Below are 21,925 nucleotides of genomic sequence, written 5' to 3' on the forward strand. Positions count from 1 at the left end.
ATGTTGTTAGCTGAAGGAAATCAGAGTTCTGGAGCCATGTTTACCCTGTTGGGCTTCTCAGAATATGCAGACCTCCAGGTTCCTCTGTTCCTGGTCTTCCTGACCATCTACACAATCACAGCGTTGGGAAACCTGGGCATGATCATGATCATCAGGATCAACCCTAAACTCCACACCCCCATGTACTTTTTCCTCAGTCACTTGTGCTTTGTCGATTTCTGTTATTCCACCACAGTTACACCCAAACTGCTGGAGAACTTGGTTGTGGAAGACAGAACCATCTCCTTCACAGGATGCATCATGCAATTCTTCCTGGCTTGTATATGTGCAGTGGCAGAAACATTCATGCTGGCAGTGATGGCCTATGATCCATACGTCGCGGTGTGTAACCCTCTGCTCTACGCGGCTGTCATGTCCCAGAAGCTCTGTGCATCATTAGTGGCGGGGCCCTACACATGGGGTATAATCTCTTCCTTGACACTCACCTATTTCCTCTTGTCATTATCCTTCTGTGGGCCTAACATCATCAATAATTTTGTCTGTGAGCACTCTGTCATTGTCTCTGTCTCCTGCTCTGACCCCTACATTAGTCAAGTGCTTTGTTTTGTCATTGCAATATTCAATGAGGTGAGCAGCTTGGGAGTCATCCTCACTACCTATGTTTTCATCTTTATTGCTGTCATAAAAATGCCTTCTGCAGTTGGACGCCAAAAAGCTTTCTCTACCTGCACTTCCCACCTGACCGCCATCACCATTTTCCATGGGACTGTCCTGTTCCTTTATTGTGTGCCCAGCTCCAAAAACTCTTGGCTCATAGTCAAAGTAGGTTCTGTGTTTTATACAGTCATCATTCCCATGTTGAACCCTTTGATCTATAGCTTCAGGAACAAAGATGTGAAGGAGAGTGTTCAAAAGTTAATGAATCACTCAATACAATTGTGTTAAAGACTTATGTTCCCAAAATGAATTCAATGTATTATATTGAGGCTCATTCCATGCTTTTAGTAAAGAATAATTTGGATTATTTAGTTGATTCACCAGTCAGATCTTTTAAATCTATTTTAAGAAGTCAGTTACGTGATCACTTCATTTTTATTCACTTCTGTTTTTAGCAAAATAGTTGTGAACCATATGGGCTATAACAAGTGCTGTGGGTTAAATGTTGTCTCCCAAGTAATTTAAGTTCACCCAGAACCCCAGAAGTAATCTATTTTTGGAAATAGGATCATTGTTAATATAATAAGGCTAAGAGGATTACAGTGGGACCTAAATCCAAGAACATCCAACGAGTGTGTTCTTGTAAGAGACAATAAAGGACAACAGAAAGACACACAGGGAGGAAGGTCATGTGAAGGCAGAGGGAGATGGTGTTTGCTGCCACAAGCCAGGGAGCAAGGAAGGATTCTCCTCCACTGCCTTCAGAGGCGGCAGAGTCCTGCCAGCACCTTGATTCAGACTTTTGGTCTTGAGAACTATGAGAAAATCAATTTTAGTTGTTTTAAGCTGCCAAATTTTGGATAATTTTTTGTGGTAGTCTTAAGAAATTTACATAACAAGTAAATACTAGATCATAAAACCTAAATCTCTTGTTTTATCTTTTGGCATGCTAAATAAATTTTCAAACAACATTCTTCAATTCCAGTTTAGCAATGAGAATGTCAGGTTTACAGAGGAGATCTAAGAAGCTGAATAGGAGTGTGCATTTGTAAGAATAAGTAATGACAAGCTAGGACACGGTCTCTAAGTCCTGCTGAATTCTTTGTTCTTTTCTCCCTCACATCCTCCTGTGCTTTTATAGACAGTAATATTAAACATGATGACTCCGAATATCAAGTAAAAATCTTGATTTTATGGGAAGTTCCTGAAAGATTACCAAGAGGATAAAAATTTTAAATATTGTTAATCTCACAAATTTATGTGTTAAACTTGATTCTTTAAATTCTATTTACCAAGTCGATATCATGATAAATTTCAGACATAAGTAATATAATCTCTGTTTTGCTTTTTAAGGCAAAATGTTATCTCTGTTTACCTCTTGCTAATCATGGTTTGTGTTACATAAGTTTCCCCAGGACATGGACTGTGTTAACCTGGTATTGTTCCTTCACCTCACCTTCGAGAGTAAATATTAATTGCTAACCCAGAGTTACTGTGTTCACATCAAATAAAGCTTTCAACTTCATCTTATGCTATAAAATATACCACCAAACCTTCTCTTATATATGTGAGTGAATAGACAACTATAAAACGTAAAATAAACCTTTTTTATTTTTAAGTTTTCTTAGCTGTGCACCATGGATCAGAGATAACTTTACCATAAGTCTGAGCAATTACTAACATATTATATCACACATTTTCCAGATAATGTGACCCACAGTTTGTTCACCCTGGGAAATAAAATTAAAACTTGCAATTTTAATTTCACCTTGGGTTGGGTGGTTTTCTTGGTGTGTGTATATGGCGTTGTGCTATTAAAGGATGCAAAATATTACTCTCTCTCTTTCAACACATATATGAGAAATTAAGCCTTATCAATCATTATCCTTCAGAATAAATGTGTTTATTACATACTTGCTGTTACATTGTCTTGTATACGGAGACGCGATAAATTGTCTTTGATCCTGAGTTTCTGAATAGAAGCAGCAAGAAGGCGACAAAGAACAATACAAAAAACTGAGTAAAAACTGAATGTTTATGTATGTTCTTTTAATTCATTAAAACATCTTGCTGCATCATCAGAATTTCCACCATATCAAGGGGAATCAAAGTTAGCAATTTTCAAACCTTCATACACATGCAAACCACCTGGGAGGGTTGTTTGTAAAATGTCCATTCTGGTACAGAGAATTCTGCATTTCTAGCAAACTTTCAAGTGATCCTGTGGTACTGGCCCTTAGGTCCTCTCTGGATATCAAGGATCTAAGCAAACATATATCTATGTCAAATTTTTGGTAATTTTTTGTGGCAACCTTAAGAAATTTATATAATATTCATCATCAAATATATACATTGTTAAACATAAAACATATATGTTGTTAGACATTTATATATATATATGTCTAAACAACACTCCTGTCTAATTGTGTGTAGAGTCACTAGAGGCCATTTAAAATAAATTTTTGTTTTCTCCTTTTTTCTATTGGCAATAACATGATTTTAGTGATAAAATTTTAATAATTATGAAAACATAACAGTACTTTTTAAAACATAAACATTTAAACTAGAGAAAAAGTTTTCGTGATTCTTGTATGCATCTTAACATACATACTCTCCCTTTTAAATAAGTTCTTTGGATTGTTTAAATCTTTGCAGACAAAGCTTTTCAAGAGCAAGTCAGTGGAAACTAGTACAGCAGGAGTTGAGATAGCCCTGTGCATGATACACTCACCATGTCCCAGAAGCTTTGCTCCATCCATCCGGCAGGATGTTAGACCAGGGCATATAATCTGTTCCCTGTCACCCATTTTCTGAGTGTATTGCTTATTGTGGGCACAATGTAGTTAACATATTTTAAGATAAATATTCTGTTGCCATTTCAGATTGATCAGTTCATCCGGATAGTGGATTTTTTGTTTGTTTGTTTTGTTTAGTCAATTTTGATGAATTAAGGAATCTCAGAGTCCTCACTCCTTAGCTTTCATTTTCAACTTGTCTAAAAGGCACTTTCTACCAGTACACATCAGCTTTCTCCACCTATTTCCCACATTTCCACCATCCTTCCTCTCGTGCACCAACTCCAAAAGCTCACAGGTAGTTGAGAAAGCACACTCTGTATGTTATGCCGTGTTAATCCCCAGGCTGAACTCACAGATTTGTAGCACGAGGTACAAAAATGTGAATGAATCTCTGCAGAAGTTAATAGACTTCAAAATATTTTCGCATTAGAAGTAATTTTAGTAACTATATTTCTATGAAAGTATGTATGTTTCTATTTAAATATCACCTTCTCACAGAATCCATCCTTGGCAACCTAATATAATGTGATGGTCACCCCATCCCCTTAATTTGATTAATGTTCTTTCATAGCTGTAGGTGATATTTTAAATTCATGTAAGAATTTATTTGTTTGGTATTTGTTTCTCCCAGTAGGAGACAAGCTCCAAGATGGCTGAAATTTCTGTTTTATTTTTTCTTCTATCTCCAATACTTAGAAAAGTAACTTAGAAATTCAGCCTTCAATATACTGGATGAATTACAGGGGGAAAGAAACAAAAAATTCAGACTAAATTAATAATTTTTTTTTTTTTTTTTTGAGACGGAGTCTCGCTCTGTCGCCCAGGCTGCAGTGCAGTGGCGCGATCTCGGCTCACTGCAAGCTCCGCCTCCCGGGTTTACGCCATTCTCCTGCCTCAGCCTCCCGAGTAGCTGGGACTACAGGCGCCGCCATCACGCCCGGCTAGTTTTTTGTATTTTTAGTAGAGACGGGGTTTCACCATGTTAGCCAGGATGGTCTTGATCTCCTGACCTCGTGATCCACCCGCCTCGGCCTCCCAAAGTGCTGGGATGACAGGCTTGAGCCACCGCGCCCGGCCTAAATTAATAATATTTAGCATGATGTCTTATTTACCTAGGTAAGACTTCTGGTGATGTCTCCTCAATGAATATGGCTCCCATCTCCTATTCTAGAAACCAAAGAACAGGTGTAACGTAATCAAAGATGATCATGGTTCTTTATATGAATGCTTGTGCTGCTAATTATTATACTGTGGAAACCTTTCTTTTTCTAATTGTAAGTATTTACTTTAAGCTGGATATTCTATAACTTTTTGACTGTTTTACATTTGTCAGCACCACAAAAACAGTGCTCCCATTATCTACAATATGTCTCATAACTAGGCTTGGGATTAATTTTTAAATATTGTTAGGTTCAATTTAGAGATCTTTTCCTCCAAGCTCAATTTAGATTACAGAAAACATGAAAAGTTTCTTCAATATTGTAATTAATATTTCAGAAATTTTGGTTCATTTAATTAACCTCGTCACAGAAATCCAAACATGTAGTGTTCTGGATTTAATTATTAATAATATCTCTGGATTAGACAGATTCTGGTTTATCATGATGGAAGAAAGTTGTTTGCAGCTTGTATTAAGTTTCAGAATACTTGTGGATAATTTTGTATACATCTGCAAAATTGTTTTTGAACATTGGCCTAGTAAGAATTTTTGTTTATTGGAAATATTAAAATAATACATTGCTAACAACATTCTTAAAGTATAATACTTCAATTTTTTAGGGTTCAGTAATAATTTTATAAAATTTACAACAAAAGGGATCTAAGAAATGTAAAAACGTTGCAAAACACTAGTGAAAATATCTCTGTAAGCAATGTATTCTTGCTTTCTGTATTAATGATTCCATTAAGAATTCTTATAAGATTTGGCTTCTCTCAAGGCTATAAAGGAAAATATATTTTGATATTAGAGTAGGCTAACATTTTGAAGATATAGAAAGCAAAATAAATGGGACTACATTAAAATTAAAATGTACTCCATTAGCACATGGAAAAAAGAAATCTGAGAATGAGAGAAAAATTTTGAAATATATTTAATTGACAAAAGATTAATATCTGTAATATAAAGATATCTATAAAAACAAATTCAAAAAATAAAGTAAATGTAATGGTGCTAAAATTGGAAAAAGAACAAATCATTTTCAGTTTATCCTTGTATATCATAAAATAATATTTTCTGTGTAACCTATGACATGAAAAATTATGCCAAATAACTGCTCTGAAGAAACTCAAGCACGTTCACATCAGAAGAGATGTTCAAAAATATTTAGTTTCATATTGCTTATAACAAAAAATGGAAACAGCCTAAATAGACTTAAAATAAATAAGATGTGTTATGATCATTCAATCTGATTCCACTAGTACAGAAATCACTCTTAATGGTTCCGTTACACAAGATTCCACTACACACAGAGGGACTTATTGTGAATTTTGTGTCCTATTTGTTTTAATTCACGCATACACTTATATATACAGAACACATCTTTGACCAAATATTTTCTGATGAAAACATACTCACATCAGTGGACATATTGGGTAAGAAAATGGTATTTGCTTGTCCAAATTTTGGAAAATTGTACCTTACCTTTTTATATTTTGGTAATGATAAGAAATAATTCCAGGAAAGAAGCAGGTATTATACCATTTATATGTAATGAAATTTAGAATTAGAAGTTTATTTACATAATGTTTGCATTCTGACTTATGTCTATTTCTGTCTCTTTACATGCATATGTATAAAAACATATATTTGCATATGTATAAACATACATATACATGCATGTATAGATGACCATGTACATATGCATGTATATATATTTGGTTGCCCACTGTGATTGACACATCTGAAATCAGCTACATGCTCAGCTCTGAGCATGTGGGTGTAGTTTTACAGGAATAATGGATATTGCAACTAACTTTGTAAGCAAATCAATCCATGGAAATTGTAACTCGGAACGTACTTAAATTGCTTTTTGCCAAGGAAAATACACTTTAGCACTTAATGGCTGAAGGCAGTTTATTTCTCACCATTCTCTGGATTTAATGGGTGGTTCTTCTTCCAGTCTCACTGGGGCTCACTCACATTGCTGAACTCATCTGGGGACTGGGATGGATCTAACGCTTCCAAGATGACATCACTTACTTATTAGGTGACGTGGTACTGGCCTTTGGCTGTGGCGCTTCAGTATTTTCCCAAAGCTCAACTGCTTATAGGTTACAATGGTTTTATTATGTGGTGTTCTCAGAGCAGCATTTGAAGAAAATGAAAGAAACTGCAAGACCTTTTGATGCCTCAACTCAGAATGCTCACATCACTCCTGCAATATTTTCTTGGTCAAACAAGTCACAATTCCAACCTAATGAATCAATCACCGTGTTCTCTAGTGGAAGCATGACACACTTGGGAGATAAGACTCTAAACCCTTAGAGCTCATGACTCCACTTATGGGAAGCAAAGATTTAGCGTGATGGGTAGAAAAACTATTTGTATTTGTATTTTGGACCCAAAAGTTCTGGATCTCACAAATTTTTGGAGAAAGAGCAATGTATGTTGGTTGTAGATTTCAAACATATAATATATTCAGGAAGCTATTACCCCATTCTTCTAAGGTATTGCCAAAGAACATGCCCCATAACTAAGTTTCAAAGGTGTTCCTCATGTTCCAAGCACCCTTTTTGAATTTGTAAATACTAGAACATTTTTCTTTAACTGTTGCTTTTCAGGGCCACTCTAGGGTAGGATTATAGTGCTGCAGTTATTCATTTTTGTGTGGGCCAGCATATCATGGGGAATCATCTGAAAATGAGGCTCCTATGCTTCCTTCCACATTCAAGTTGCCATAGGGAATGCCCCATGAGACACAAATTCAGGCTGAGCAAGAAGTAATATGGCAAGGGTATGGGCCATGGACATCTGTACCACTTGATTATGAAATTTACTTGTGTTTTCAGGTATAGGAGTGCTATTGGCTGCTGTGTATGTATATGCAGGATATATGCAGGATAGACTATATGCCATTCACAAATGAGAGCTGCACACCTCATGGTACTTGGTCGCTATTGTCAATCATTCAGTCTCCAATAGCAGTCCATTAAAAAGTCAGAAACTGACTCTCAAATGAATAGTACTCAACTGCAGAGTAAGATATTGCTTTTCTTTAAACTCCTAAAGATCTGACATGCAATTCACTATAAAGGCCTATCTAAAGTTCTGAACAACCCTACCTGATAAATATATTTCAAGGATAATAATATATACTGTGTCACACAGGACAATAGCACAACAGTTTGCTTGCTTACTGAGTTTGTTGTAAGTTTTCTCTTGTTTTGGGATCCACTCCAAATGGACAACTTTTGGGTCATTCTGTAAGTAAGTTGAGTAACTTGGTCAAAATCCAAGAGGCACACTGAATTTTGGAACAGATGAGGCAGTATTTAAAGTTTTATTGTAATTTTAATTATGTGCAAGCAAAGCCTGATAGTTAACTTCATGCTGCATTTTTTTTTTTCTGCGTAACTTCAAGGAAATTCCAGTCACTAAATGTGACACAAGAGACTTGGCATTTGGCTTAATTGCCTGTTTTGATGCTCGTAAAGAGTAAGTTGTTAGTGATTCTCCAGAGTTTGAGTCCCTAGGGCTATAAAGTTAGATGAAAGAGTCTTGGTGCCTCAAGTATGCTCAGTCTGAAGAGACAGGAGGGTGGCAGCCTGTTTCTTTGTATGTAGCAGGTAAGTTTATCCAGGTTTTCTATGAAACTGAAAATAGGGTCTTCCTGATAGGTAACTGGTGCCTTTGACTTTTTAAATGTTACATCACTGTGTAATTCAATTCTGAGCCCAATAATATTTAAAAATGAGGTCAACCCTGATGGAAATATTTAGCCTCATATCTGTTGACAATTATCTCATGATGAATAGTGTAAACTTGCTACTTGGAAATGGATTTTATCCATATTTCCTTTATATTCATCTTAAATTAGTATACAAAGTTTTATAAGATTGAAAACTAGTCAGGCTTAAGGGAACTTTTGCCTGATAAATCTTGAGACTCTTATAAGATACTTGTTAAGAGTAAGATACTTATGCAATATTTGAGCTATAGTAGATGCAGACCCTTAAGTCAAAAAGCCCGATAAAATGCCCATTCCACCAAGAGCTCAAAAGTAGGCCATTGTCCTTATCAACTCCTCAGCAACTAAGATATTCAATGAAAGAAGTAGCCTTTATAGAATAAAAGTTGGTAAAAAGTGGAATTAGTGTGCTCTTTTTCTAGATTTCTACAACATTTTCCTTTATCCTTAGAATAGAAACATATTCTAAATATTTTAATCAATTTGTCTATATAAACAAATACAGTAGCAATGTATGCTGTTGTTTGAGGTAAAGATTTTACATTTTTCCACAGAATCTTTATTAGTTTATATATTTATGTATAAACATTTCCTGTAAGTTATGTGCATGTCATGCTACTAGCTAATGTGTGGATGTGTATACTACTGTATACATATACACACACATACATTCTTATATATATTCATATATATAAGAAAGTGTAATAAAAATGGAAAGACACTCCAAAGACTTGGCTTGGTTTGTTATAGACATAGCAGCTGCCTGCATGAGGCATGCTCTTCTTGGACAAAACTAGGACCAATAACTGTTTCTTCTTATTTTTTTCTTTTAATCAAAGAAAGTCATGACATAATTATCACTTACCCCATATTTTGCTTTGGCAGGAAAAACTCTCTTCAATCCTCCCATTAAAAGGAATTATGATGGTGGTTTTAAGGAATCTGAGCATGGAGACCACCTTTGCCCTCTTAGGTTTCACAGATTACCCAAAGCTTCAGATTCCTCTCTTCCTTGTGTTTCTGCTGATATATGTTATCACCGTGGTAGGAAATCTTGGGATGATAGTAATCATCAAGATTAACCCCAAACTTCATACTCCTATGTACTTTTTCCTTAGTCATCTCTCTTTTGTTGATTTTTGTTACTCTTCCATTGTCACTCCCAAGCTGCTTGAGACCTTGGTAATGGCAGATAAAAGCATCTTCTTCTTTAACTGCATGATGCAGTACTTCCTGTCCTGCACTGCTGTGGTGACAGAGTCTTTCTTGCTGGCAGTGATGGCCTATGACCGCTTTGTGGCCATCTGCAATCCTCTCCTTTATACAGTGGCCATGTCACAGAGGCTCTGTGCCCTGCTGGTGGCTGGGTCATATCTCTGGGGCATGTTTGGTCCCTTGGTACTCCTTTGTTATGCTCTCCGGCTAAACTTCTCTGGACCTAATGTAATCAACCACTTTTTTTGTGAGTATACTGCTCTCATTGCTGTCTCTAGCTCTGATATACTCATCCCCCACCTCCTGCTTTTCGGCTTCGCCACCTTCAATGAGGTGTGTACGCTACTGATCATCCTCACTTCCTATGTTTTCATTTTTGTGACTGTACTAAAAATCCATTCTGCTAGTGGGCGCCACAAAGCCTTCTCCACCTGTGCCTCCCACCTGACTGCTATCACCATCTTCCACGGGACCATCCTTTCCCTTTACTGTGTACCCAACTCCAAAAACTCTCAGCAAACAGTCAAAGTGGCCTCTGTATTTTACACAGTTGTCAACCCCATGCTGAACCCTCTGATCTACAGCCTAAGGAATAAAGATGTGAAGGATGCTTTCTGGAAATTAATACACACACAAGTTCCATTTCACTGAACTAGTCTCAAAAGTTGTTTTCAATCCAAACGAACAACCCAAACAGAGACTAAAATGTTTCTAAAGCCTAGAGCATATATTTGTATGAGATTTTTATGGAATCGTGAAATGTGAATTGATATAGCATTCCCAGTATTATCAGGTTCAAAAATCTCTGCAAGTTTTATCTAGTCCAGTTTATACAAAATGAATGAAAATAAACATTTTATCTGAAAACACTGAGAAACCATATTTCAAAATTATTTCTAACCTTTAGATGAATGACTAAATAAACATAAATATTTGGTAATAAATACTATACAAATTCAAGCAACATTCCCCAAATTTTCTCTAAAAAAAAAACCCTTTCCCTATAAACAAAAGTAGGGCTTCTTGAAGAAATGGCTAATTTGAAGTCTTGGGTGGAAAATAGTCAAGATGAGCCTGGGGCAGTTTAATGCTCCAGAAAGCTAGAATACTATCAGCAGCTAATCAGATTGTCTCAAAGAGGCATAGGAAGCAATTTGAAGTGGCTGATGCTGGTTTATGGTCAGAAAAAAAATTTTAAACATAAAAATGAATATCAATTACAATTGATTTAAAGTCCTCATATATGCTTACATCTAGACACTAAGAAAGAAAAAAACTAAATAAACCATCGTTTAATATCAATGGTTATTAGGGTACCAATTCATGACTCTGAAAATAAGTAATTAAATAATATTTATTCTATTTTTCCTATACAAATTGTATTTCAGCATCACCTACCAATTAATGAGGTGAATTTCAGAAGAAATAAAAGCATAAACAAGGATGAAATTAGACAATCACAGTTGTAGAACTCCACATTTTAAAAATGAATAAAGGTAATGATTTCAACGGACATAACAACTATTAGGCAAAAAGTTTGTGAGTAATTTTAAGATGAAGTAATTAAGCTGACACAACCTGAATTCAGAGAACAGAATGATCTTCACTAAAAGTTGGACAGTTATCATCAACCAGTTACCATGTGCTTCTCAATGGATTGCAATGTACAGTAGTCAGAGTCATCTATGAAGAACTTTCGCTTTTTTTTTTTTTTTTTTTGAGACAAAGTCTTGCTCTGTTGCCAGACTGGAGTGCAATGGCACAATCTCGGCTCACTGTAACTTCCACCTCCTGGGTTCAAGAGATTCTCCAGCCTCAGCCTCCCAAGTAGCTGGGACTACAGGTGTGCACCACCACACCTGGCTAATTTTTGTATTTTTAGTAGAGTGTAATCAACCACTTCTTTTGTGAGTATACTGCTGTCATCGCTGTGTCTAGCTCTGATATACTCATCCCCCATCTGCTGCTTTTCGGCTTCACCACCTTCAATGAGGTGCGTACGCTACCGATCATCTTCACTTCCTGTGTGTTCATTTTTGTGACTGTACTAAAAATCCATTCTGCTAGTGGGTGTCACAAAGCCTTCTCCACCTGCACCTCCCACCTGACCGCTATCACCATCTTCCATGTTGGCCAGGATGGTCTCCATCTCCTGCCCTCGTCATCTGCCCGCCTTGACCTCCCAAAGTGCTGGCATTACAGATGTGAGCCACCAAGCCCGGCCAGAATTTTTGTTTCATTAAAAAAACTGAAAGAATGAACCTAAGCTAATAAATATTATTGGTCTCAGCATTAAAAAGAATTAGTACAGAAATAAATAAAATGACACAAAATGAAGCACTAAGCAAAATACAGAGAGTGCTGAATTATTATTTTCCGTTGCAAAAAAATTACCTGACATACACGTACACACACACACACACAGGCTCTCACACAAAGACTGGTTATATAACAAAATAAACTGGCTATAACAACCACATCTTGACTCTTGATCCAAACTAACTGGAAAAATACGTCGTTGAGACAATTGGGGTAATTTAAACACGGATTGGGCATTTAATAATATTAAAAATATAATGATGATTTTGTTAGGTGCAGTTCTGGCATGAGTGTTTGGTTCAAATATTAAAAACAATCGAGGAATCAAAAGCTACCTATCGGGTATTATGTTTTTTAGCTGGGCGACAAAATAATCTGTATGCCAAATTCCTGTGACACCAATTTGTCCTTAAACAAACTTGCACCTGTACCCCTGAACGTAAAGTAAATGTTAAAAAATCAAAATACTCTAATCAGAAGTTGATTGTTTGGCCTCTTGGCCTCCATTTTACTTTAGAATCACCATGCTCTGGAGGTACTGATGGTTCACCAGAGAGGAACCTGTGGCATCATTGGACAAAAATACTGCTTCAAGGTGTTCAAACCAGAAGTACAGAGGTCCACTAGATTTTCTGCTTGGTCAGGGACAGAGCTGGTTATCAAGTGGGATGTCAGTGGGTGGAGCAGCAGGACTTACAGTGGAAGCTGATTTCAATTTTTGCTCTAGGTCTGCTGTTTATTCTTTAACTTTGTTAGGATAAATTTTAAGACTAGTCGTATACTTTTCTGAGTTCTTCATTCTATCTGATCTTTCCATAAGTACTAACAGCCAAATTGTTTAAAATGAGAGTTCCCTAATCTTTTTAATATAGAAGTTTTTCTAATTCAAATATTTGCCTTTTTCCCATTGATAATTAGGATCTTTACTGGTGTGTATAGTCCAATGGTGACTTAATACAACAAGCCTTTTTATGGAAAGACCAGGAAGTAACTTCCTAGGTTTAGAATAAACCTTTACTAGGGATGCAAGGGGTGTTTCTGGAGCGAGTGCAGAAAGTGCAGCCTCCATGATCCAAAAATTCACTCTCAGATCTCTAGTCACCCACTGAATGTGAGACACCTTCAATATAGGCCTGATAATCTGTGACACTGGGCAGGCAACACTGAGATGGGAGTTTCCCAGCACAAATCCAGGGAACAAGGTTGAGATGACAAAAACTGTGAGAGGTTGACATGTTTGGACAAAGAAAGTGCTGCTTAAAATCATGTGCCTCCATTCCTCAGTCTTTTCAGATTGACCTGTACCTGTGTGTGCTACCTTATGGTTCCTCTCCTTAGGACAAATGACACAAAAAGGCAAAGACAAACGAAGACAATTTCTGACACGAAAAGGATCAAGTAGAATTCAAGAGTATTCACAAGAACACCAAAAATCACTTTTTACTGAAAGAACTAGTTCACAAGTGTTTTCTCCTGCCAATTCCAATTTAGAGAGGGAAAAAGATAGAGTCTTACCACTCCCCTCTCAACCAGCCCCTACAATAGAGATCCAGGAAGCTGACAGAAAGAAATCTGACCTCTGTAGGCCTTTTGTCAGAGGTCCAGGATTTCAGTGCAGCAGTTCTGGAGAGGGTAGTGTTCCAAACAGTAAAGGATGACCACATGTTGGGGCCAATTTTTGTAGGAAATCCAGAAAGCACCCTGAACCCCTCTTAGCTCTTAGTGGGCTCTTCAGCTAAAAACCAAGTTGACAACAGGCCAATTTTGAAAGGCTCAACATCACTGTTAAGTAGAGAAATACTGTGGGATCTGGTCAGCAGCCCGCAATGCAACAGGAATCTTTTTTTGTTCCCAGGTGGATAGGCAGGTTGAGAAATAAAGGACACACACAAGATAGTGAAAGCCAGGTCCAGGGGGGTCACGGCAAATCAAAACCACAATGAGATGCCATCTAACACCAGTCAGGATAGTAACTATTTACAAGTAAAGAAAATAACAGATACTGGCAAGGTTATGGAGAAAAAGGAAGGTTATACACTATTGGTGGGAGCATAAATTAGTTCAGCCACTGTGGAAGACAGGGTGGCAATTCCTCAAAGACCTAAAGACAAAAATACCATTTGACCCATCAGTTCCATTACTGGATATTTGCCCAAAGGAATACAAATCATTCTATTATAAAGACATATGCATGCATATGTTCATTGCAGCACTATTCACCATAGCACAGACATAGAATCAACCTAAATGCCTATCAAAGATAGACTGGATAAACAAAATGTGGTAAGTATACAGCATAGAATACTATGCAGTCATCAAAAAGAATGAGATCAGGTCTTTGCAGGGACATAGATGGAGGTGGGAGCCATTATTTTTTAGCAAACTAAGACAGGAAAAGAAAACCAGATACCACATGCTCTCACTTATAACTGGGAACTAAATGATGAAAACACATGGAGACATAAAGGGAAATGGCACACACTGCAGCCCTTGTGAGGTGAAGGTTGGGAAGAGGGAGAGGAGCAGGAAAAACAACTAACAGGTTAATGCCTGAGTAATGAAATAATCTGTACAGCAAACCCTCATGAATCAAGTGTACCTGTGGAACAAACCTGCACTCATACCTTTGAAACTTACAATAAAAATAATAATGAGTACACTGATTTTATAGTTTCTCATATACCCAGGATCTTCACATGTCAATGATGTCTGAAAAATCACCTAAACAAGATGCTTTTATACTTTGTAGACAAAGAACAGTGAATTTTAGAAGAATGACAGGACAAAGCAAGTCTGGCGAGGGTGGTGAAGTTTTCTAGGGGAGTCACTAGAACATAGATAAGGGGGCTGTAAACCACGTGGAAGATAAGGATTCTTCATTAGGTATGTTTATTCAGGTCCCCTGTAGTCTCTAAGTTCAAGTCCATGGTGATAAGGGCCACATGCTAGCCCTGAGATGAGAGGATGCCTATCCCAGAGGAAACTTCACCACTGGCTGCATGTGGGAAGAGACAGATCAGGTCATCCTTTCTGAAACTATAAATTCTTCAATGTTTTTCACTCAAAATAATCAATATACCATTCTGGCATATTTTGGGGTGGTACATCTTTCACTCCCTTAAAAGATGACAATAGTATATATTTATATTAAAACATCGCATTTTCTAAAAGCATCCTGTGTGTGTGTGTGTGTGTGTGTGTGTGTGTGTTCTTTTCTCTGTGCTCTGATTTCCCAAAGCTCTGGTAGGTTTGGCTCTATTCTCAGTTACATGCAAGGGACTATTTATCATTCAATACATATTCCTGGTACATATACTTTGAGCTAATTCCTGATGTAGGAGCTTGCAACATATCAGTGAACAAAAAATGAAAAATCCCTGCTTTCCTGAAACTTTTGTTCTAGCAGGTAGAAACAAAAATTAAATAAGTAATGTCTCACTTAACATCATCAATAGGTTCTTAAAGTGTGACTTTAAGGAAATAATGTATAGTTGGTCCTCAAATTAGGTCATTTTGTTCCACATTGTTTTGTTGTAACATTGATGAGAAAAAGAAAATAGTTTCATTGTACATCTTTTCCCTTGAAGTCACAATTTCCAAAAACCTACCATGGATGTTAAGTGAGGATGTACTATAATATAAATGTAATATGTAAAGATTAAAAATATGTTTTAACCACGTTAAGTATTTTAAACAGTAAAGTTGGGTAGTAAGGGAACTCTTAAATTATAATAGTGTGTTCACAGAAGGCTTAACAAAAACTTTACATTTGACCAAAACCCAAGGAAAAGAATTCCATGCAGAGGAGACACTGGTCAGAATAGGTGGTGAAGACAGCAGGGAAAAGAACTAATGAAGAGGACAGAGATTTAACAGAAACTATATCATCTATCCAATTCAAGACTATCCTGGCTAACATGGTGGAGACACAGCCAAACCATATCAATATGTATATATTATGCATATATTCATAATCAATAGCCAATGGCTTTTTTTTGAGACAGAATTTCTCTTGCCACCCAGGCTGGAGTGCAGTGGTGCAAGCACAGCACATTGAAGCCTGGAACTCCTGTGCTCAAGTGATCTTCTCATCTCATCCTTCCAAGTAGCTGGGACTACAGATGCATGCTAGCAAACCTGGTTAACTTTTTTTTTTTTTTAACTTTTTTGGTAGGGAAAGGGTTTCACCATGTTTCCCAGGCTTGTCTTGAACTCCTAAGATCAAGCAATCTGCTCACCTTGGTTTCCCAATGTTCTGGGATTGCAGTCACTAGTCATCACGCCTGGTCAAGGTTATACTGGCTAGAATACATGTCAACTGCCTTTCTTTTCCATGAAAAGAAATTTGCAGACACAAAACAGAAACAAGTCATACAATGGGTTTGAAGTGCTTTGATTAAAGGCAACTTCAGGCCTCATGGATAGCAGCATTTCAAGTTTAGGCCTTGCATATTGGCTTTTATTTTTCTCATCAGAGTGATTCACATGGAAAGATGTGAATGGATTAGTGAAATCACTTGCTTTTAAAGAGTGAGAGAAAAGTGGTTGTGAGAATGCTGGGTACAAAAGGAGACCCAGTAGGCTCCTCCAATTCAGAGAATTCCCAGATCAATTTTGGAAAACACGGATAGATTGTAACTCATTATATCCATGGAATTATTCAAATGTTTGCTTTCTCTAGGGTCACACAGACTGTGACTTGAACACTTTGTTCAGGTTGACCTTCCTATATCTAGTCAGGAAGGAGGCAGAACTTGGGGAGGTCCATGAGAAATTCCCATTTAACGACCAACCAGCATGGAAGGAGTCACTCACACCAGTACCATTCTGGAACTCTGCTCTTCCTTACAGATGCACAGATGGCACGAACAAAAAGTCACGCTTGGCTACTCTTCACCAAGGAATCTGTGTGTGACTGTGGGCAAGTTACAAATGCTGTACCTCCATAACCTTATTTTTAAAGGGGAAATAACCACAGTACTGATGTCAACCATTTTCATGAAGAAAAAAATGTGTTCATAGTTATATATAGACTAGTACCTGGCACAGGGGAAGTACTTAGTAAATGTAACCAATTATTATTCTTACTAAAAGAGATTCATTATCCCCACCCCTTTCTGGTATTTGGAGGATCTCTGGTGTGGTTTCAGACTCTGTGTTCTGTAGGACGGAGTTTTTGAGTATAACAAGACAGAGGAAGTTTATAAGACCTATTCATATATTTCATAATGGCAATGTGAGTACTGACTCTCAGAGGCAATGCTTGGATGTGGCATACAGTGTTCTGCAATTCATCACGAACTCTGAATGTAATTGCGTTAGATTACAATAATATGCACCAAGCTGGATTTTTTCTCACCCCTTTTATATTCCATAATGATCAATAATTGTTGGAGTCCCAAGATACGATGGTTTCCTTGATATCTTGTCGATATCCCACAGAGATCAGTGATCGTTCTGGGAAGTTTATGAAACGTGGGCCCCAGGGACACACCCACATACAAACACACACACAAATATAAAGCACAGCATTTTCCATCATAGCGTCTTCAGAAATAGGGGGAGCGATGTCTATCCAATAGGTTGGTTGGTTGAACTGCATTGTGTACTTTTTAGAATGAACATAAATTATATTTTCTGGGAGCTGGAACCCTGACTCTCGTTCCTCATTGAGGTAATTTATTATAGTCATACATTGCTGAAGGAGGAAGTCTAAAGGAAGGAAATAGTATTATACAATTTTTAAAATCTGTATTTTATCCCTCTCTTAATCAGATAATGTTTTTTTAAATGCCATGGTTTGAGCACTGCTTGATGACAATATTTTTCTCATTGTGTATTAAGGGACAATTTGGTGGGAAGTGGAAACTATTTCATCTGCAATAGCAAGTATAACAGCTATTAGTGTGAGATGAAAAGCAGTCTGAACAAATTGGGATGAACGTTTGTTTTCTCTTTCCTTCCCTCTTTCCCTTCTATCACACTAACTCTGTCCATACAACCTAGTAAACACTGCATGGAGATTATCTCCAAAGTCACCTTGATGCTGAAGGTGGCAGCAAGAGGCAACAGGAACAGGACTGTTCATGGAGGGACATGGAGGGTCATGGACATGAGAACCACCTCTGAAGCAGAAAGAGGAATTATTCTGTCTTTGTGAAAAGCATGTCGAAATACCTCTCTATGGCAGGGTTCTCAACTAAGGCATCATTGAAATGTTGGTCCAGACAACGTTTTGTTGTGTGTGCTGGGGGCAGGGGCCTTCATGTGCTATGTAGAGGGCATTGGAGAGTGTTCAAGAGCATCCCCACTACATGTCAATAGCACTCCCTTCCTGTTGTAACAACCAAAAATGTCCCCAGACATTGACAAATATGCCATTGGGATCAAAGTCACTTTTGACAAAGAATCACTGCTCTGTGTGCAATTAACAGCTTGATTTTTTTTTTCTTTAGATTTGAAAGCAGGAAAGGGCTTTCAAAAGTGTGTATTAGTTTGAACTCAGGGAAAGATACACAACTCACCTCTCCTGGTCATTTTAAGAGAGAAAACCATATCATCAAAACAATTTTTAAAATTGTCAACCTGGCATTTAGTAATATGCACGCTGCATACCTTTGAAATCAGCTGAAGAATGGGAAAAATGTCTGGCTGTGTTGGTCTCTAGTCGAGATTTTTTTCTTCCAGGAGTGCTTGATTGGTGCCTCTACAATGATGTATGAATCTATCAAGGGTCAGGAAGAGAAAGAATGACAGGATTCTCACCCTCACTTTACGTTTGCTGTGTGTCAAAGGTCTGAAAAGTATGTGTCCCTAATTTAAAAAATTCCAACCTCTTTCCCCATTTCACTCCATAATAATGATACTTTGGGAGAAGTAAGACAAGTTAATAGATTTTTTAAAATAAATATTTATGTTCATGGATGTTGCAAGGGTTAAATATACGATTGTGTGTGTGGAATAAATATATGTATTTATATTATACATTATCATAATATATAATTTTTTTCTCTACATTCTGGCTGTTTTTAACTATTTTATCCCTTTTCACAGTCATTTATTGATATCATTAAAATGATTTAAAGTTATCCTTTATATAACTGCATGCTTTTATATTGTACACACTACAATTGTGATCATCTTCTCTTATTTGATATTTTATTTCTAAGTTTTAATATTACAAATAATACTGCAAAGCAGCACTGGGAAGTTTTCCTAGTAATTTCCTGTGCACATCTTTGATCAGGTCTTCAAATAGATTGAAAGCAGTAAATTTATTTAATACACAATTTTTTAAGACTGAGGAATCATAGTTACAGTAAGTTGTCCTCAAGAGTACCAATTCCCTAAACCATGGCTGACACTGAAAAGTGTAATTAACCAAATCACCGTGATTATTTTACAGAGAAATTACTAATACAGATTATAAAATGAGTTTCTTCATCTAAAATATATCAGTAAAATACAAACGCTTGACTGTTAACATCTTAAATAAGTGTATTTCTCATCACTGTAACGAAAAATTCAGAGAGAGGTACCATAGATTCTAAATATTATTTTCTATGATCCCAATATTTGGCGTTGACTAAGAAAATGGGATTTGAATTTGAAAGAGTAAGAAGGGTAATTAAATAGTAAGTTGACCTCATTCCCAATGATTCAGTGCAAAGCTGTCAATTGTGAAAGACTAATTAAAAGAACAATATAAATTCATATAAATGCTAATATTTTTGTTTGATCTTTGAACTAAACTAAGTTTATGCATTTGTGTTACACAATGTTGGACTTTTAAACATTTCACAAAAAGTTTTATTCTTTGCTGATAAGATTAACTATCCATCTTTTTCTGATGTCTTTTTACAGGATACAGCCAAAACTAAAATTTAGACTATATAATGAAGAATAATTTTTAAGTTTCTTTTTCCTCCAATCTCATATAAGTTGGAGACATGGGCAAGGAAAACTGCACCGCTCTGGCTGAGTTCATTCTCCTCGGACTATCAGATGTCCCTGAGTTGAGAGTCGGCCTTTTCCTGCTGTTCCTTCTCATCTATGGAGTCGCGTTTTTAGCCAACCTGGGCATGATTGCACTGATTCAGGTCTGCTCTCAGCTCCACACCCCCATGTACTTTTTCCTCAGCCATTTGTCCTTTGTAGATTTCTGCTATTCCTCAATAATTGTGCCAAAGATGTTGGCTAATATCTTCAGCAAGGACAAAGCCATCTCCTTCCTGGGGTGCATGGTGCAATTCTACTTGTTTTGCACTTGTGTGGTCACTGAGGTCTTCCTGCTGGCTGTAATGGCCTATGACCGCTTTGTGGCCATCTGTAACCCCTTGCTGTACATGGTCACCATGTCTCAGAAGCTGCGTGTGGAGCTGGCATCTTGCTGCTACTTCTGTGGGACGGTGTGTTCTCTGATTCACTTGTGCTTAGCTCTGAGGATCCCCCCCTTCTATAGATCTAATGTGATAAACCACTTCTTCTGTGATCTGCCTCCTCTCTTAAGTCTTGCTTGCTCTGATATCACTCTGAATGAGGTGCTGCTGTTCCTGGTGACCATTTTGAATGAGAGCATTACCATCGTGATCATCCTGACCTCCTACCTGCTAATTCTTACCACCATCCTGAAGATGCGCTCTGCAGAGGGCCGGCATAAAGCCTTCTCCACCTGTGCTTCCCACCTCACCGCCATCACTGTCTTCCATGGAACAATCCTTTCCATTTATTGCAGGCCCAGTTCAGGCAACAGTGGAAATGCTGACAAAGTTGCCACTGTGTTCTACACTATCGTGATTCCTATGCTGAACCCTCTGATCTATAGCGTGAGAAATAAAGATGTGAAAGAAGCTCTCAGAAAAGTGATGAGTTCCAAAATTCACTCCTAGGGAAGATTTTATTAGCACAATTCAGGATTCCCAAGTAGTGGCAGGTGGGGGTTCATGGGAGGGGCACAGTGTTGGAGTAGAGAGAAGAAGGAGCTCAGTAGTTATGAGTGAGCCTTTTTTGATTCACTTATCTTTGTTTCTCTTACATTTAAGGTAATAGGATTGAACATATTTTAAAATTTGCAGCCAACTTTTGTAAAAATAAATTTGAGATGTTTTAAATGGATATGAGCCACAGCATTATTAAGATACAAACACTTAATTTTCTGTAAAACCTTCACAAATCTAATGAAGAACTCAGAGGAGTTACATTTTATTTCAGTATCCATTATGGAAACTATGATTCTTTTGCAAATAAAATCTCCATTATTTACAATGACGATTACACCATCGTCAAAGTTTGTACAGAATGAGAATTCCATATATCTATGAATATATATGTAGTTGTCATTGTTTGATTTTTTATGTTTCTTGTTTATTTTGTTTTATTCTTCATTATTTTGTTTCTGCTGTTGCAGTGTCCAATGTCATTGAAATTTTGGGTACTATGTCATTTGATAGATGACAAAAATAATAATTTCACAGGACTCTAGGGGCATTGCATTAAAGAACCTGGAATCACATAAAATGAGCTTAGAATAATCTCTGGAACATAATTATTAGTTTTCTCTCTCTCTCTCTATCATACACACACACACACACACACATGCACGCGCGCACACACACACACACATATACATATAATATAAATATGTACAGGTAATAATTTAGAACCATTATTATGAATCACAGCATTTCTGAATTAACCCGCTTCTCTTACTTTATCTTTACTGTTTATCTTCATACTAACTCTAAAATCTATCGATGAAGAGATGCTTACTGACACTTATAAGATGACTTTTAACCTCTGTTCATGTTCTTTTCATTTTTTTTTTTGGCTGAACTTTCTTTTATTTTATTCTTTCCATATGTACCCAAACCACATTTCTTAATTCCCTATTAAATTATATGCACCATTGATGATTTCTTTGTGACTCCATTACAACTTATGTCAATTTCCTCATTGTATTTACTTGTTTAAATTAAACTTCTCTCTTTATGTCCCTAACAATATTAGAAAAGCAATAGGTTTGAGTTGTTC

General features: G+C 36.9%; 3 protein-coding genes across 3 annotated transcripts; all 3 read left to right on the top strand.

The window, feature by feature from the left end:
* On the top strand, nucleotides 1–2,704 carry LOC116268571 (olfactory receptor 5D13-like). The gene has a single exon (XM_021925767.2). The coding sequence runs from the start codon at nucleotides 1–3 to the stop codon at nucleotides 943–945; it is 945 nt and encodes a 314-aa protein (XP_021781459.2). The 3' UTR covers nucleotides 946–2,704.
* Nucleotides 2,705–9,002: 6,298 nt separating this feature from the next.
* On the top strand, nucleotides 9,003–10,885 carry LOC101007380 (olfactory receptor 5D14). The gene has a single exon (XM_003909892.3). The coding sequence runs from the start codon at nucleotides 9,284–9,286 to the stop codon at nucleotides 10,226–10,228; it is 945 nt and encodes a 314-aa protein (XP_003909941.1). The 5' UTR covers nucleotides 9,003–9,283; the 3' UTR covers nucleotides 10,229–10,885.
* An 8,641-nt stretch (nucleotides 10,886–19,526) lies between these two features.
* On the top strand, nucleotides 19,527–21,096 carry LOC101007034 (olfactory receptor 5L1). The gene has a single exon (XM_003909891.4). It carries the CDS (start codon nucleotides 19,846–19,848, stop codon nucleotides 20,782–20,784), a length of 939 nt encoding a protein of 312 aa, XP_003909940.2. The 5' UTR covers nucleotides 19,527–19,845; the 3' UTR covers nucleotides 20,785–21,096.
* Nucleotides 21,097–21,925: the final 829 nt, after the last annotated feature.

This window comes from Papio anubis, chromosome 12 (genome assembly GCF_008728515.1).
Source record: "Papio anubis isolate 15944 chromosome 12, Panubis1.0, whole genome shotgun sequence".
In the NCBI taxonomy this organism is placed as follows: Eukaryota; Metazoa; Chordata; class Mammalia; order Primates; family Cercopithecidae; genus Papio; species Papio anubis.